Source organism: Hydra vulgaris, chromosome 05 (assembly GCF_038396675.1).
Source record: "Hydra vulgaris chromosome 05, alternate assembly HydraT2T_AEP".
Classification (NCBI taxonomy): Eukaryota; Metazoa; Cnidaria; class Hydrozoa; order Anthoathecata; family Hydridae; genus Hydra; species Hydra vulgaris.
The window spans coordinates 39,910,307-39,927,500 of NC_088924.1; the positions used below are offsets into that span (position 1 = coordinate 39,910,307).

The 17,194-nt window shown below is 28.9% G+C and overlaps 1 protein-coding gene across 3 annotated transcripts in view; it reads right to left on the reverse strand.

Annotated features, from left to right (window-relative positions):
* Positions 1–17,194, reverse strand: part of LOC100202174 (uncharacterized protein PF3D7_1120600) — a 97,261-nt gene that overhangs the window by 39,412 nt on the left and 40,655 nt on the right. For all 3 annotated transcript variants that reach the window (XM_065798177.1, XM_065798178.1, XM_065798179.1), the window contains 2 exons: positions 6,189–6,446; positions 23–374 (listed from right to left, as the gene is read on the reverse strand). In XM_065798177.1, the coding sequence (XP_065654249.1) occupies positions 23–374; positions 6,189–6,446 (610 nt within the window). The remainder of the gene's footprint in view (positions 1–22; positions 375–6,188; positions 6,447–17,194) is intronic.

Genomic DNA, 17,194 nt, shown 5'->3' on the forward strand with positions numbered 1-17,194 from the left:
ACGAGAGTTGAATAATTCTAACTTTTGTCAGGACAAATGCATGGTGGTTTTGATCCTTTAGAAACAAGTGCTCCAAGAGGAAAAAACCTAGAGTGTGTTTGGCCAACCTCACTCTTGGTAGGCTCATCATCTTTTACAAAATTTAATACAGTATCATTCTTCACAACTGGTTTTTCATACTTTCCTGGAGGTGCTTTTTCAGAAATAGCACTCTTAAAAAGTTCTGTAACAGCTTTGAGTGAGTCCACAGCTTTTGCAGCAGCCTTGTCTGCAATTTTTTCAGCAGCTTTGTCAACAATTTTTTCAGTTGTCTTTTCTTTTTCTTCATTTTCATCTTTTGGATCGGTTTCTTTTTTCTTTGCTTCAGTCTCCTTCTAAAGTTTAATAAAAATTAATTAGTAGACATTTAAAAACATTATTTGTACACATTTAAAAATCTTATCTTTATTCAGTTTTGCAACTTTCACTCTATAAGTGAGCTGATTAACAAAAATAATTTATAAAAATAATTTATAAAACCCACTAAAGTAATTCATTAAACTAATATTAATATAATTTGACAGCATTATAAATTTTTATTGTTTGTTTTTTTGAACTTTTATTTTTGCAAAGAATTGTTTTCCTTTTGATTTTTCGTTTGTATTTTTTCTTTATATTTTTAGCATTTTTGAAGTAGGCTTAAACAATGGTCATAAGTTGCTGACAAAATGTTCAGATTTGTACAGTAATAGGACTAAAATATAAACTAAACTTTTCTTTAGCAAAGATACTTAAGTTACAATAGTTACTACACAAAGACTTTGTGTAAAAGCTATGATCAATTGCCTACTTGACCATGTGAAGTATGATCTGGTGTCAATTTAACATCATCATTAGAATTTGTTGACTGGTATGTTAAAGGGCTCCATTCAAACCTGCTTCTATTCCAGTGAATGCTAACATCAGTTTGTTGTTGTTAACATCAGAATTACCCAGAATACCTTCCAAAGATGGCTTAACCTGAGGGCTAAAATTCCATTTTACACTTAAAAGACTATATCAATCAACCATCAATAAAACGTTTAAAAACTTTCACTAATCCAAATACTATTTCCAAATGAAAGGCAGGTGAATAAGCACAAATAATACTTGGTTTTATTAAATACCTTTCCCTTGCACTGTGATCAATGGACAACCAAAATTAATGGCTGTTCTTAAAAATGCATGTAAAAGCATCTTCAGCTTAACCTTCAGTAAACTACTTTTAGCCTTTGCCTTCTGCAACTTTAGCATTGAGTTTCTCATTTGCATATTTCTTCTCTTGCTTGCATTATCCAAAACCAACTAGGTAACATTGCCAAAATGAAACTTCTTTAATGTCAAATTCAAAGGTTTCAGGGATGCTGCAACTTAGTTTCAATCCTGACACTGCACTAATTAGTTCTAACTATTTTTGATGATTACATTGTGGAACTGAAAGTTAATAAACTCTATCATGGTTTGCTATAAGTAAGCTTTGTAATCATGAAAAAAGAACAGCCTTTGAAATCTCCACCTTTAAAATAACTTCTTACCAATTCTCTGGCCAAAATTTCCGATTTCAAACGTCAGTTACTAATTACTATTTCTAGGGATCTGTAGAAACAATAGTGCAAAATCAAGCAAGTTTTAGATTTATTGAACCTCTTGATATGAGCTCACCAATGGAGTTTAGAGATTAGTCTGTTGCTTAGAGTTTTAAACCATTTTCTACAATTCTCTTAAACACATACTTTTAAATGATTAGCTTCACTTCACATGGAGCAGCAGCCATTTTATGTGGACATTGGAAATGAGTGCAGGAATCATTTTAATATATAAATGTGAATGTTTGGAATGATTTACTCATAATCATTTTTTCTCCCCAGCTATTTCTTCATTCATATGCTAATAAAATTCTGTCAGTGCCTTCTTTAGTAAATTTCTTAATGATGGCGATACTGATAAAATTGATCTGTTTCAAGTCTTAAGTTTACAACTTCAGGACATTACCACCATTCCAAAACTTTAAAATAATAATCTACCACACTCAACAATTGATCCAATGCTAAAAAAGCTCTTTAAAAACTTATTCAGAGTAAGCTATTGAAGCGCTCCATTATCTTTTAGGCACCTGATGGCAAACATAAAAGAGACCAAGCAACCACCCTGAGTATGAAGACAGGCTGCAAAGATGCATAAGACAGATTACAAATATGCATAAGACAGGCTGCAAAGATGCATCATAGAATACCAAAAACTTCATTAGAAAGAATAAATAAAATAATAAAATTAAGATTAAATAAAATTGTTCATTTATTATTGATTTTATTTTTTTTAGAAAAATCAAAATTTTTTTTTAAATCAATATTATTTGTTTTTGTTTTATTTGTTTTTTAAAATAAGAGTTTATCATCAATAATATGACTTTCCTAAAACCTTTGAAGAAAGCTAAACATAAGAAAGTTTTTTTTTATTGAGCAGAAGAACCAAAAAAATTTATGATTTTTATGGTACACTCACAATATAATAAATATATAAAAAAGATTGATCACCTTATAATAAATTCTGAATCTTTTTTATTTTTATGTAAACAATATGAACTTTGTTTCTAGTTTTATTTAGGCCATTTATTGCAACAACATTTTTGTTCTTCTACCGAAATGACATTTTATTAATTCTTAAATTTTTAATTAAACAATTTTGTTATACGACATTATTTATTAGAGATATTTGCTGAAATCTTTAATTTTTCGTTAGAAAATATTGATAATTAAGTTAATTTAGTGCAGATTGATAAATATTGTTGATTTGCATATGAATATAGACGTAATTTTGTATTTTGCATTTGGATTTTGATAACTAAACTGCTAAAATGTCAGCAACTCCATACCGATTCAAACCTCTTTAAAAAAAAAAAAAACCTTTATAGATAAAAAAAATGAAATAGCTGACAATCATATCAGCTTTGAAAATTTAAATTTCGATATTGCTAAAGTGTTATTAATTAAATCGTTTAAATGTTGGCTGTTGGCGCTGAACAATGTTGTAAATGTTGGCACTGAACAATGGTGTAAATGTTGGCACTGAACAATAGTGTAAACGTTGACACTGAACAATGGTGTAAATATTGGCACTGAACAATGGTGTAAATGTTGGCACTGAATAATGGTGTAAGTGTGCATACTGTAAAATCATGCCACTTGAAAAAAGAATGTCTTTATTAAGTTGAAATAAAGAAAATAAATATTGCCACAGATATTACAAATTAAGTAACATTTATTAAAATATAAACTAATGTATGCGGTATTAAAAATAACAATAAGAAGAAACATCAACTTTTTGTACATTATGCACAGTAAAAAAGAGTTTTTAAAGATCAGAAATACATAACAGAGCATTGAAGTTTTGCGACTGGTTGCATTGAATGTCACTAAAAAGTATTCATTTAAGCTGTGTCTCTTAACTATTTCTAGTCTATTCTTGTGCAATATGTTTTGTTAACTTTCTTAAAAGTATATCAGAGCACTTCACCTTAAACGGGACAAGTTAGGGTGTTTAGCTAATATGTCCTCTAAAATGTATGTAGTATGTAAGTAGTATGTCCTCTAAAATGTTGCAACATAAAAGAAGTTTGATGCAGACATAGAGATGGGTTTTACTTGCTTGTTATGACGATGGTATCCATTTCCTGACAAGAATATGGTATTATACTACATAACTTACAAATTTATTCAACACTGATATATTTTTATTCTCTTTCTTTAAGTAATTCAGTGCACACTTTTCCTTATTATAATATGTGTTTGTTTTCGTTGTTTGTTTTTATACTGCTTGTTGTTGTTGTGCTTTATGTCTAATAAATTGAGTAATATTGTAATATTTTGTTAATTGGTTTATCACATTATCCTTACCACAATGATGGCAATCATCTATAATTGTATTGTTTTCTGCAAAATTTGTTGATAAAATTATGACAAATACTCACACTGATAATAAATTAAACAGTTAAACAACTTATAGTTATTTCTGCCATCCAATCAGATTTCTAATTTTTGTCTGCCTAATTTATCATTTATTAATTCAGATTATTACTGAAACACATGAAAAAGTTCTGCTGTTTCTTCTCTGGTAAATGGGATGTTTTGGTTGAAAGTGTAATATCTACCCTTCCTGTGTATCAAATTTACTACAAGCTTGAACCGCTCAAATTAAACATAAACTAATTTTAAACTAAAGAATTCGACTGCACTGTATCAATTAAGTAAAACTAAATAAAAATTAAATCTAAAAACCAAGTATTTCCACTAAACTGTGTAAAGTAAATTAGATGTAAAACAAATATTTCCAATAAACCATGTAAATCAAATTTAATTATATATAAGCTAAATAAAAAATCACAGCTGCACCACACTGTAAACACTTAGTTTAAATATAAACAAAAGTTAGAACAAATAATCTCAATAAACTATATAAAATTAAAATAAATAGAAACTAAAAAAATAATTAATAATGTCACTAAACCATATAACCTAAATAAAATATAAATTTAATACAAATAAATTTAATTTAAATACAAATATTTGCAGTACTGGTTAGAACTAAACATAAACTAAATACTAAAAAAATAATTTTACTAAAACATATATATTAATTTAAGTATAAAATGAATATAAACAAATGACTCGAATAAAACTTGAAATAAAAATTGAACTAAGTAGAAACTAAGTATAAAACAAATTATTTTACTAATTAAAATCAAACTAAATTAAAGTTAAAACAAATATTTGAACTAAAACATACTAAAGTTAGTTATAATGTAAATATAAAACAATTGCATTTAACCATATAAATTAAGCATAAAACAAAAAACTTTAATAAACCATATAAACTAAATATAAAACAAGAAACCGCATTAAACAGCCTTAATTTTGCTCTGGCTGTGAACTCTTATAATCACAAAATATGCATAATTGTGTCATGATTTTGGTTCTAAAATAAAATAAATATAAAGCAAAAAAATTCATTTAGTATTTAGTACAGATATACTGTTCTCACTTTCTTCTCTTAATTACCTGCTATAACACTGAACATCTGTTCAAAAAAGTATAACTAGTACACTAATACTTTTTCTAATATAATGACTCACTTCTTTTCTCTCAAGTGTTTATAGCTAAATATGTTCCACTAGTGACTGGACTTATTTGTTTGAGCATCGACTAAAACTACAAAAGTTAGTTTTTCTTGGTATATGTTCATTATTTTGTTTTAATCATAAAATTTCTGTCTAAACATTTTTAAAAATATGAACACAACTTGTCTCTACATTTTTGGATCCCTTTAAACATGGTAATTGCTGAAAGTAGCAAATCTTTTTTTTTCTTCTTGGTTGTTCTTTATTTGACTGCATTGTCTTGCCTTTAAACATCTAATGAGAGACTATTTTTTAACTAGTCTTGATAAATCATTTTTTGCATTTAACTTATCGAGTAATGTTTGTTGTCAAAAGATAATAAAGAAATGCTTTTTTTAGAATTACTGACTTTTTTTCATATTTTAAAAGTTAGAACTTGCGAACAAACTTTTTTAGTAAAAATTATTTTTAAAAAGATAAAAATTGATTTGTGTAGGAAAAAACACAAAACTAAATACTGGAAAATTGTTTAAAAAGTCAAAAGTCTAATACAAATCTAATTAATTAAATCATAATAGTTAACAAAAACATAAATAAACTCAATGAAAACATAGCAAAACATCATAGCAACACAAATGAAAAAACACAAACTTTAAATTAATCAGATGGTTCTAGTTCCTGTGAAATTGTTGCCATCTTAAAATAGTTTTATAAGGTGGGGTAATACTTTGATCTCTGACTGTGTGTATATATATATATATATATATATATATATATATATATATATATATATATATATATATATATATATATATATATATATATATATATATATATATATATATACATACATATATATATTCACCCACTTGCATTTTTTTCATAGATACTCAGTCTATGTATGTACTAAAGTCCTCACAGCTCCCTATTTCAGTATGGCATCCAATTGCTTCGCTGTGTGTGCAATACTATTTGTATATACAGTCACAGACATATATACAATAAAACTAAATCAATAATACTAAAGACATCTTCAAATGCAAAAATTTGGTCTTACTACAATTTTCTTTTTTTCTTTCTCTTTCTCTACAGGCTTTTCTGGAGTACTTTTAGGTTCTTCTGAGTTTTTTTCAATTTTACCAGCTTTTTTTGGAACTGCGTCTTCAACTGTTTCCTCTGGCTCAATGGCTGTCTTCATTTTAGATTCACTAACAGCTTTTCGAATCAGTTTTCCTAATACTCCTTTAAATGATATTCCATGGGCAGAGAGGGGCTCAGTGGGAAAAGCCTTTTTATTATCATCAGAATCAAGTTCCTAAAAATATTTCGAAAGCAAATTCAACTTATTTTTGTTGTAACTTATAAATATAAAAAAAAATAAAACCACAACAAAAAAAGTACATAAATCCTTTGCTACTTTACATTTTGAAATTAAGTTTCTAACTTAACGACATAGACTAAAAAGAAATAACTATAAAAAATTACTTAAACAAATTTAAGACCAGTATCTTCAAGACAATATCAGGTTCTAATGGCAGGGTTGCATTAAACTTTTTTATATCAGGGTTATATTATATCTATGTTTATATTATATATTATATTATGTTTATACATTTATGTTTGTGCTCCCCTTTTAGCCAAAAGCTTATTTTGTATATCTAGCCTTGTCATAGGTTTTGACTCAATATACTCAGTTCTCTGATCAAAATTAAAACCCTAAAAAACAGATATAAACACAAAAGCTCTGTAGTTACACTAGATGTTTTGCTCTAAAATATTATTCGAAACAAAACGCAAAAACTTTTGATTTTTTATTTCTGTTATTTTTAAATATAGCAGTTCAAGTTTTCATTTTAAATGTATTAATTTATTACTTAATTTATTCGAATTTTAGTTTAGCTTTTATTTCATTCTCTCTCTTTTTTTTTTTTTTGTAAAAAACTAAACTTGAATTTTAAATCAAAGTTGGTGTTGCATATAAAAACAAAATTGGAAATTTAAAACAATTATTAGTATACTTTTTAAATCCAACATTAGCGACAAACATGCATATATTTTTCTGTATATGTCATCTAAAGATACATGTTTGTCTGTATATGCCAAATGTATGCATATTTGTCTAAATATGTTAATGTTTGTTTGAATGTGTCATGTATATGTATAATTTTTTCTATACATCATGTATATGTTTGCATATGTATGTTTGTATGTGTCAGGTCATGATATCATCTTATAAAAAACGTAATGGAGGATAAACAGTAATAAACACAATAGTAACGTTGTTAAAACAAAAATTCAAAGAGTAATTTGACAATATAATTTTTGCCTAATTACTTTTTCAAAACTAATTTGACAAAGATTTGGAATTCATCTAAGATAAATTGGTCCTTATTTTTAAAAATTCTTTTAATCACCAAAGAAATAAAAAAAATACCGAAACTTTTAGCTTACTAACATTTTTAATAACCAGTTCAGTTATAGTTATAAAACATATATAAACATCAGAAGAGAATTCTAAAGTACTGATGTTTAAGGAAAAAATCTAGATACAACTTATTTAGATAAAACTTGTTTGAGAATAAAGAAACTGTTACAGAAAAAAAATGTAACTTTGGTAAAATTCATACAAGATTGAGTTTTGGGTGATGTAAGAAGTAATGATAACTTGCTTCAATTAACCATAGTAGTATATGTAGAAAAGAGAAGATGCAATAATTACGAGAAGATGCAATAATTATGAGAAGATGTAACAATCTTACAGCAACGATTTAGAGGTTTGAGCTTAGCAATTGTGTTTTAATGATCTAATGGTGTATTGGTAGAGCGCTCGCCTCATAAACAAAAAGTTGCGAGTAAAATCCCCACCACATCTGGTAGTACCGCTTTGTTTGTCAAGGCTTGTCTTTCGGAGTTATAGAGTTGAGAAAGGGTTGTAACCACAACTAAAGCAGACTCTTTGACTATGGTGGCTTTTTTGACCTTGGGGAGGTGAATTAAAATTAAAAAAAAATTAAAAAAAGTTAGAGCAAATCTAACAAAATTTATGATGGGATTTTGGACTGCTTCTAAAAGAGAGAAGGTGACTTTAAAAAACAAGCCCAAATCAATACTATTTCATACATAAATAAGAGATTTATAGTTGTGAAGAATAGAATTAGGAATAAGAAAAAAGTGAATAAAAAAAAGCAATCTTAGCAAATAATAACTATATTGGATTGTATATATGATTTTCATGAGTGAAGGATAATTGAAGTAGACATATAGTTTGAAGCCTCATTAATTTATGTCAACTATATTATTATATAGGAATATCAACAATATTGAGATAAATACTAGCAGTTGACATCAGATTTTTTTTTTTATGCTATAGTTTACCAGCCACTGCAAATCCCAAGCTGACACAGAGGAATCAAAAAGTGACAACTTTTTGTCTAGATTAGAGTATATAGTTATGTACAATGGCAGCACAAAGTAAAGACAAATACAGCAGAAATTAAATCACTGCAACTTTTGTGTAAATAATTACCAGATGAAAGCATCATAGCTACATTTATTGATCTCTGTTGTGTTGACACGTCAATATCTTTGCACTTCCTGTTTACCTTAGCAACAAGCACATATTTTTTTAGATAAATTAATATAACACATTGGTAAGTTGTTTATCATATTTTAAGCATAGGAAACAAGACAATAGAGGTAAGTGATGTGCCTTCATTGTGATATTAATGTCATCATTATTAATTGGTAGAAAATATGTGTTCATTGTATTACCAATCACATATTGAGTCAGTATATATCATTTAAGGTCATTTAAGGTCATCTAAAGCCCAATATGGTTACTGAGAACCAGCAGTCAAGGGTAACTATTGAGTTCTAAGGTATTCTCCACCAAGTTTTTTTACTTTAGCCAATTTTTTTGTGTTTTATTAGCATCTGCTTCCATTTTGACAGCTTCACTATCAGTATTAATATTATTTTGTCAGTTTTAGTTTAATTTAATGATCTAATATCAGTATTTTTTGTCGTAGAAAAAATGGTAAAATATCGTCGCTTGTCCCAGGAAGAGCGCCTCCGTGCTGTTTTCATGGCAGAAAATGGTGAAAATTGCAACAATTCTTGGTTCTACTGCAAGCGGCATCAAGAAAATTGTTAAGAAATATCAGAATTCAGGTTCTACAGCAGACAAGGCACGTTCCGGAAGGCCAAAGAAGACGACGGCTCATATCGGGTGCTGGTCCGCATGTCACTTCAGGATCGTCGCCTGACTGCACCACAACTAAGCCGGAGACTGTCGGAGGAACATGGAGTTAATTTGGCCTCCAGAACTGTGCAGAAGAGACTACAAAAAGCCAGATTAAGAGGGTGTGTGGCAGCAAAGAAACCTTTGCTCTCTGCCGCCAATGTCCGGCGATGGTTGGTCTTTGCCAGGGAGCACAAAGACTGGACTGTCGAGGACTGGAAAAACGTTATTTTTTCCGATGAAAGTTTATTTCAACTATTCTGTGGGGCAAAGAGACTGATTGTTAGAAGAAGAGTTGATGAAAAGTATAAAAAGACTGTATTGCACTAACTGTGAAGCATGGCGGTGGTAGTGTTATGATTTGGGGGTGCATGTCTGGACACGGGGTAGGGCAGTTGTATCGGTGCATTGGGTCCATGAACCAAGGCCAATACATTGGGGTGCTTCAGGGCTAAATGCTACCATCTGCTGATACTCTGTTTGGACAAGGAAATCAGTTTATCTTCCAGCATGACAATGCGCCATGTCATAAAGCAAAGAAGGTAACCAATTTCCTTCGTCAAAATGGAGTGGAAGTGCTCGACTGGCCTGCTCAGAATTCAGACATGAACCCCATTGAGAATTTATGGAGTGTCATGTCTAAGAGCATTGAGGGAAAGGAACCATCCGATTTGGATGACCTGTGGGTATTTTTACAAGGCGCGTGGAACAATATCCCACAGACAACAATCGATGGTCTTTTTGCTTCAATGCCTAGCCGTATGAGGAGTGTGATTAAAGCTCGTGGATACCATACCAAATATTAATAAAACAATGTTTATTTTACATGTGTTCACTCTGTATGTAGTGTTCAATAATTTAGATAAGAAAACATACATCTCTTAAAATCTCTTTCGTTAGAACCTGGGTAAAAATATATGAAATCATCCAGACCATGACACCCTTACGTCTCAGAATTTGTTTATTTTTACACCACTTGCAGTCCATATCAAAAAAATAATAACTGCGAAAATTTTAGTTAAAAATACCAATGGGTTCCAGAGATATCGTCACTTGAAATAATGCTGACTCAGCATTTTAGTGATTTTCTGAAGTGACTACAAAGCAACTTTACATACAGTATCTTCATAATGGCTTGGGGAAATTTCCTAAAACTTGGTACTCTAATAGATTTTAACTTGAGAAATCCAAAAATAGCACTCTTAAGACTCGATTATCTCAAGAAATGCCTCATTTATCTAATTTTTTTCAAAATTATTGACTTGTAAATTAGTGATTCTTGGAGGTTAAATGAAGACTGTGGCCCAAAATCCCGAGTAAAAAGTTTAATTGTATATCATTATTTCATCTTAGGTCTACTGAAAAAAATTAGATTCATCAATTGTCTCTCTAATACGTGATCAAAATTTGCATTCAAAAATGGTGTCTTTTTAGAAAAATTTAAATTTTGTAACAAAAGCAATTGAAATATTTTTTAAAACATTTATTTGAATAAAACAAATAGTGTCATTTATTGACTATCAAATCAAATAGTGTCATTTATTGACTAGTTTAGGACATTTATAGTCATGGGCCAAGGGAGATACCCTCCCCTCCCACGCGAGGCCCCTACGCCCCTCCCCCAATCTCCCTAGATTTTTTTTTTTTTTTTTTTTTTTGCATATAATGAATAAATAATGCAAAAACATACTATTTAATTTTAATTTAAAAAAAAAAAAAATTTTCATTATTTCAAATTGGTGACTTAAAAACTCCATTTATATAAAAAACAAACATAAGTTTTGTTTTGTTCTTTTTAAAGGTATTTACTTGTTTGTATTTTCTTAAAGAATTACTTTTAATTTTATAATTTTTATATTATTTTGTTAGGTAATAAATAATAAAAATAATTAATATGGAGAAATGTGACATTGGAAAAAGTCTTAACATTCATTGCCACAAAACTGGATTTTTAAGAAAACAAGGTTTTGTTCAATTTAAAGATCTTCCTTGTGAAAAACAAGAAGAAATAATATGGCGAGCAAATTTAAAGAAAAAAATATAGTTCAATAAGAATTATATGTTGTTATCATGAGCAATTCTATGGAAAATATTTTGAGAGAAAAATTACAAAGTGTTGCAATCCTTTTGGAACACACAAGGAAAGTAAAAAAATTGCTGTAAAAGGTAATCTTACCTTATTTACAACAGAATTGATATGGAAATTAAAAGAAAACAATTTATTATTTATAAAATGTTTGATAATTTCAGTTATTTTAACCACGTAAAACTAAATTTGTTTTTTAGGTAATATAAAGATTTCCATAGACATGGCAAACTATTTGCAAAAAAATAATGTTTATGTAACCCCAGGTTGGAAATTCTGCAGTAAATGTTACAAAAAAGCAATAGAATCTGATGAAGATTTAAATTCACAGTAGGAATGGGAATTCAAAAGTGAGAAAAAAATTAAGTTAGATACCACTATAGAATTGCTTGGAATTTCACCAGTCAAACTAAAAAGTCTTTCAAAACACAGCAAATTGCCTGTAGCAAAACAAAAGTTTGAGAACACTATTGACAGAGTTGCAAAAATGGTCTCATTAGCATATAATATTAAAGAAACTTTTTTAACAACAGAAATAAAAAGCCCCATTTTAAACAACAACATTAACAATGACCATGATCTAGACATTTTAATGTATGAAATAAAAAATAAAATTTCAGAGACTGACTCTTATTGCCATAAGGTGCAAATGTTAACACTCGCACCAAAATCATGGACACGTAAAAAGATATCAAGCTACTTTAAAGTGTCTGAGTATCTTGTTCGAACAGCAAGAAAAGTTAAAAATGAGAATGGAATTCTATCATTACCCGGAAAAAAAACTGGAAACCCACTTTTACCAGAAACAGTTAATTTAGTGATTAACTTTTATCAAAGTGATGAATTTTCAAGAATGATGCCAGGAAAAAAAGATTATGTAAGTATTAAGAAAAACCAACATGTTCAAAAAAGATTATTGCTACTCAATCTTAATGAATTACATGTTGCATTTAAAAAAGACTACCCTAACGTCAAAGTCAGTTTGTCAAAATTTTGTACTCTTAAACCTAAATGGTGTATAACAACTAATGCATCAGGTACCCACAATGTATGTGTTTGCATACATCACCAAAATACAAAATTTCTCATTGATGCCATTAGGTGGAATAAAAGTTATAAAGATTTCATGGCATTGATTGTTTGCTCTCTTGAAAATGCAGAATGTATGTTGCATCGATGTAACCAATGCCCTGGTATTGAAGTGTTAAAAAGTTTTTTAGTGCAGGAGTTTATGGACCATGAGCATGAAGAAGATGTAGTATTTAAGCAATGGCAGAGTACCGATCGTACAACACTACTTTCACAGTCATTGCCACTAGATGAATTTAATGATTTATTATGTGACAGCATTGACAACCTTACCACTCATTCATATATTGCAAAAACACAAAGTAGATACTTAAAAACTGTAAAGAAAATCTTAACCAAAACGAATGCTTAATTTTAGGAGATTTTGCTGAAAACTATCAATATGTTGTTCAGGATGAGGTTCAAAGTTATCACTGGAGCAAAAGTCAATGCTCACTTTATACAATTGTACTTTATTTTATAGAGAACAAACTTCTCAAACATAAATCTTTTTGTTACCTTTCAGAAGATGTTGATCATGACACAGGATTTATTTACAAGACTCAGGAAGATATAACTAGATATATCAAAGAAAATCTACCTGATGTATCAAGTGTGAAATACTTTTCCGATGGTTGTGCAGCACAATTTAAAAATTTTAAAAATTTTTATCAATCTTTGTCATCACAGTAAAGACTTTGATTTAAATGCTGAATGGGTATTTTTTATCTACCAGTCATGGTAAATCCCCCTGTGATGGTATTGGTGGGACTGTAAAAGAGTAGTATGTCAAGAAAGTCTAAAACAAATAACTACTGGGCAGATTTTAGATGTTAATTTAATGTACTCCTTTTGTAAAGCCAAGATAAATGGAATTTATTTTAAGTTATTTTCAAAAGAAGAAATTGATCAAACACGAGCACAATTAGAAAAAAGATATTTAGGTGGAAGAACAGTTCCTGGCACAAGGATGTATCATCATTTTATTCCAATTGCTCCAAACACTATAAGTTATAAAAAAATAAGTACTGATGCATGCACTGAAATACTTGATATCATTCCAAAAAGCAAACATTATGTAGATATTTCATTAAATATTAAAAAAATGGATTATATTGCATGTTTTTATGATGGATTTTGGTGGGTAGGGATTGCTGAAGATGTAAGTGAGCTTGATATAAAAGTCAGATTCATGCATCCACATGGACCAGGTAAAAACTTCTTTTGGGCAATGAGAACTGATGAGTGTTGGGTGCTCAATTCTGAAGTTATATGCCTAATTTCTACACCGCGAACAATATCAGGTCGTACATACAACATATCTGATTTAGATTTGAAGAATATAAACTGTTGGTTACAAAAAAAAATTAATTATGTTTAAAATAATTTTGTTTTTATTTTATTTACCTATTTTGCATTTAAAATGTCTTTTATTTTTTTCAAATTCTTGAACTGTAGGCTGAGAAGGAGGGGTGGGGGTTTAAATAAATCACAAATCACTCCCATCTTATTATGTCAATGACTATATTAGTCTAAAACTACTAAAATTGTCAAAATGTTTTAAAAACGTTTTAATATCTTTGGTTTTAAAATTTATGACTTAAAATCGTAAAAAGATCTTTGAAATAAGAGGTAAGTATTTATCGATTTGAAGTAACGCAAATAAACTGTTTCTCAAACTTAAACTGAAAAAATATGTTTTTAAAATGTATTTTAACAATCAACTATTATTTATTCATTTTATGTAAAAAAAAAAATAATAAAAAAAAATCTAGGGAGATGGGGGGCGGCGTGGGGGCCTCCCGTGGGAGGGGAGGGCGTCTTCCTTGGCCCATGACTATAAATATCCTAAACTAGTCAATAAATAACACTATTTGATGTTTTATTCAAATAAATTTTTTAAAAAATATTTTAATTGCTTTTGTTACAAAATTTAAATTTTTCTAAAAAGACACCATTTTTAAATGCAAATTTTGATCACGTATTAGAGAGACAATTGATGAATCTAATTTTTTTCAGTAGACCTAAGATGAAATAATGATATACAATTAAACTTTTTACTCGGGATTTTAGGCCACAGTCTTCATTTAACCTCCAAAAATCACTAATTTACAAGTCAATAATTTTGAAAAAAATTAGATAAATGAGGCATTTCTTGAGATAATCGAGTCTTAAGAGTGCTATTTTTGGATTTCTCAAGTTAAAATCTATTAGAGTACCAAGTTTTAGGAAATTTCCCCAAGCCATTATGAAGATACTGTATGTAAAGTTGCTTTGTAGTCACTTCAGAAAATCACTAAAATGCTGAGTCAGCATTATTTCAAGTGACGATATCTCTGGAACCCATTGGTATTTTTAACTAAAATTTTCGCAGTTATTATTTTTTTGATATGGACTGCAAGTGGTGTAAAAATAAACAAATTCTGAGACGTAAGGGTGTCGAAAAATTATTTTTTTTGGATGATTTCATATATTTTTACCCACCTCTTAAATGTAAAAAATGCTAGATTCAGTCAGATTTGTCCTTACTTTGTGCCGCCACTGTGTAAATCTGCCACCAGTAAATAAAACTACTTTCGAGGTAAGATTATCAGAAAAATCATTAATAAAGATGAGAAACAAGAAATTTCTAGAAAACGATGTTGTTTATCAATAAAAACTTTAATACTGTGAAAGAAATGATTCAATAGTTTTAAAAAAAAACTGTTGAATCAAAAAAATGAAATCTGAAAAAAATTCAAAAAGCGGAAATTGAGCACAAGATAGATTTAGAAACAAGACGCAAATCAAGAAGAGAAGATGATGTTGTCAGGAAAAAGTGACACTTGATGTGACACTTTTTTTGAGTTAACTACCTTTTACTCAGATAGTCAACTTAAAAAAAGTTTTGAGTTGAGAAACACAAATTTGAACTTTAGAACCAGCAGAGTCAGTGGCACTAAGGCTGAGTTATTCAGCCCAATGAGTATTAAAGTCACCAATAACAACAATATTGACTGAGAGATAATGAGAAAGGACATGATCAATTTGATCAGAAACAACATCAAAAAAAGTACAGTTTTTGAAAGAAGGAGAACAATAAGATGCAAAAAGAAAACTGATTGAATAAAGAGGTGCTAAACGGAGTCACATAAAAGAATGGTCAAAGAATTCAGATTTCACAACAAATAGGTGAATTGATACATAAATATCCCCAAGTTGAACATTCAAGTATTGTAATCTTCAAAGAATCAAAACTTAACAGCACTGAGATTTAAAAATGAAACAACCAAATTTAAATTAATTTTACAAAAAGCAAGTGGGTCTGGTGAATTTTACAAGAAATAAAATTTATTAGTTGAAAAGTTACTTTGAATATCTATCCTTTACATAAATATTTGTAAAAAATAGATATCAAAATCTAATGGTTTTAATAGGTTGTTAAATATTTTTAGGTACTTTATTTACATTTTGAATTAAAAGTAAACTTGACTTTACCATAGGATGGACGACCATAAATAGTAGATGAAACCCAAAGGAAAAGCTATGCAAATGCCTTGTTTCTGTTAATCAATAAAGTTACAAATCAAAGTCATGATAAAACACCAAAGTAAGGATACCTAATATGCACAACATGGAACTATTAATACTCTGATATTTTACAGCTGTTGATTGGAATCAGCTTCTCTGGGAGCTAACAGAAAGTTAAGCAAACCATACAACCAGTTTTTCTCAGAAAGATTAAACTGAATTTTAGAGTTTTACCATCATTAGGAAATAACAGAATGAGTTGCAAAACCATCACCAAAAAGGAACAATAAAATCCAGAGCAGAGTCAAGAAGTTTCAGTTTTAATCATCCTAGGAAAGAAACAATGTAAGAACAGATTTACAAGTCTGCTAGCCTTTGAGATGAAGAAGAAGTGTGAGGTTTCTTAACAAAAACTCTCAGACCATTGCCAAGAAGGTTAATCAAAAGACAGTTGCATTAAACATCTAAAATAACAACATCCAGAACTAATGCCCAAAATGAGTATTTTTACAAAGACACCATCTTTAGCCTTTACTCAATGTAGAGCCAAGAGGGTATTTTAAGTCTGAGTTCTAAGATCTTAATCCTGACATGATCAGATAATTATTAATTATATTACTGGAACAAATAAGCAGGGTCATATTATTTTAACGCATCATATTGCTTGAGGCAAATGACATGCTACAATGATGAAAATTTTGTTGAAGTTTATACACACACATATATATATATATATATATATATATATATATATATATATATGTATATATATATATATATATATATATATATATATATATATATATATATATATATATATATATATATATATATATATATATATATATATATATATATATATATATGTATGTATGTTTATAGATATAAACATACATATTTTATATTGACTGTTTATATGTATAAACAGTCAGTCTTCTTGCTTCAGCAAATTATATATTTTTTTACATTTTTGTATATATTATTGTAAACATCTTTTAATAAAAACAAACTAAACTAAATTAAACTATCACCATGAAAAGTTTCCAAACTACTTTGCCCCTGACTTGTTCCCCCTTCTTCCCACCCCCCAAAAAAAATACATACACATACATTAGGGTGGTGCTAAAAACAACTTATTTTTAAAATGTCAGCTGACAAC